This window comes from Eimeria tenella, genomic scaffold (genome assembly GCF_000499545.2).
Source record: "Eimeria tenella Houghton genomic scaffold, Eth_scaff280, whole genome shotgun sequence".
NCBI lineage: Eukaryota > Apicomplexa > Conoidasida > Eucoccidiorida > Eimeriidae > Eimeria > Eimeria tenella.
Genome location: NW_013544240.1, coordinates 10,001 through 12,191, shown reverse-complemented (window position 1 = coordinate 12,191; position 2,191 = coordinate 10,001). Strand labels below are relative to the sequence as shown.

The 2,191-nt window shown below is 56.3% G+C and overlaps 1 protein-coding gene across 1 annotated transcript in view; it reads right to left on the bottom strand.

Moving 5' to 3' along the window:
* Window positions 1–329: 329 nt before the first annotated feature.
* Window positions 330–2,191, bottom strand: part of ETH_00024225 (uncharacterized protein) — a gene marked incomplete at both ends in the record, with an annotated part of 7,241 nt that continues 5,379 nt past the window's right edge. The window contains 3 exons of the mRNA XM_013379408.1: window positions 330–947; window positions 1,495–1,758; window positions 2,103–2,191. The exon at window positions 2,103–2,191 is cut by the window's right edge and continues 112 nt beyond it. Of these exons, the coding sequence (XP_013234862.1) occupies window positions 330–947; window positions 1,495–1,758; window positions 2,103–2,191 (971 nt within the window). The remainder of the gene's footprint in view (window positions 948–1,494; window positions 1,759–2,102) is intronic.

Here is a 2,191-nt window from a genome sequence, read left to right as displayed (position 1 = left end):
GCTGCCAGGGGTACGGGGGCCCCTAAGGGCTTGGGGGCCCCCCAGGGCCCCGGGGGCCCCCCAAGGGTCCTAAGAACTGGAGGGGGGACCCCAGGGGCCCCCAGATGTGCGCGGGGGAGAGAAATAGCTGACAGAGAGCTCTGCAGCGAGAGTCCTGGCAGCAGGGCGTGCTGCTGCTGCTGCTGCTGATGATGCTGCTGCTGCCGCGGCGTTGTGGGGATAGAAGTGCTGCCAGATGCAGCAGCAGCAGCAGCAGCAGCGGCTGCTGCTGCTGCCGCTGATCGGTCCTGCTGCAGCAGCGGGGCCTGAGGAATTTGAGTTGTGCTTACTTGCTGCTTCTTAAACTGAGCAGCAGCAGCAGCAGCAGCAGCAGTTAAGCTCAACGTGGTACTGGAGGACTCTTGAGGAATGGGGTAAAGCAGCTGCTGGAGGGACATGTCTGCAGCAGCAGCAGCAGCAGCAGCTGCTGCTGCTGCAGACTTCCATTTGCTGCAGCTTTCTCCCCTGAGCAGCTCTTCCTCTTCTTCCCTTTGCTGCAGCTGCTGCTGCTGCTGGAGCTGCTGCTGCAGCTGCTGGTGCTGCTGCAGCAGCAGCGAGTGCTGCTCAACCTGCGGCAGCTGGGTGGGGGGAGCAGCAAGCAGCTGCTGCACTGCTGCTTCTCCATCTTGTCTTATTCTCTTGATGTGCTGCAGCAGCAAATCTCTCTCTTTCAAAAGTTTTGCTGCTCTGGACTTCAGCTGTATGTACATCCGCTTGTAAGTCTGCAGCTTCCGCAGCCACCGCGAGCGGCTCTCCCTGTGCAGCTGCTGCAGCTGCTGCAGCTGCTGCTGCTGCTGCTGCTGCAGCAGCAGCAGTTGCTGCCGCTGCTGCTGCACGCACAGATACGCCACACGAGCTGCCGCTGCTGCTGCTGCTCCTGCTGCTGCTCCTGCTTGCTCTTCAGGTGCCTCATGAACAAATAAATGACAAAAAGATTATTCAAAAAGAGAAAAACACGAAAAAACAAATAAATATATGAAATGGGAAAAAGATATTGGAAAAGGAAATATTAAATTGCAGCAGTAGAAGCACCAGAAGCAGCAGAGCCAGCAGCAGCAACAGCGGCAGCAACAGCAACAGCAGCAACACCAGGAGCGGCAAGAACGGCAGCAGCAACAGCAGCAGTAACAGGAGCAACAGCAGCAGCAACAGCAGCAGCAATTACAGCAGCAGCAGCACGAACAATAGCAGCAGCAGTAGTCGTAATAGTAACAGCAGGAATCGCAACAGCAATAACAGCAGCAGTAGTGGCAGCAGTAGGAGGAGAAGCAAAAACAGCAGCAGCAGCAGCAGCAACAGCAGTAGCAGCAGTAGTGGCGGTGACAACAGCAGCGATGGCAGTAGCAGCACTAGCAGCAGTAGCAAGAGCAGCAGTAGCAGGAGAAGCAGCAGCAGCAACAGCAGCAGCAGCAGTAGCAGCAGCATTTACTGCACTGCAGCACTAAGAGGCGTTACCTGCTGCTGCACCTGCTGCTGTGTCGCATCGGCTGCTGCTGCTGCTGCCGCTCCTGCGCGCGCCCGGCTCTGCTGCTGCGCCTCTTCCCGCTGCCGCTGCTGCTGCTGCCGCTGCTGCTGCTGCTGCTGCTGCCTGATTGCTTCCCGCTCCTGCTCAACAGCAGCCATGAGGCGCATGTGCTGCTGCTCCAGGGCCAAGAGGTCGCTGCGGACTTTTTGGGTTTCTTCTTTTTGGCTTTCGAGTTCTTCAGTTATATTTTCCAACTTTGAAAACAAAAAACAAAAATAATTAAATTAATTATAAATAGTTTTAATTGCCATAATTGCTGCAACAAATAAGACAACTGCGTGGCTGCTGCTCCGGAAGAGCCCGCAGCAGGAGGAGAGCCAGAAGCAGCAGCAGCAGAGGGAGTAGCAGCAGCAAGAGCAACAGCAGCAGCAGCAGGCAGCAAAAGCAGACGCAGCAGCAACAGCAGGAAGACAAGCAGTGGCGCAACAAACAGCATGAGCAGCGCTGCAGCAGCAGCGGCAGCTTCAGCGGGCAACAGCAACAGCAGCAGGTAACAGCAGCAGCAGCAGCAGCAGCAGCAGATGGCACCGCAGCCTACTCGTTGCTTGAGTGTCTCCTGGTGGCTGACTTCTTTGCTAAGTGCTGCTGCTGCTTTCTCGAGTTTGTTTTTAAGAGTTGAGGCTGTCT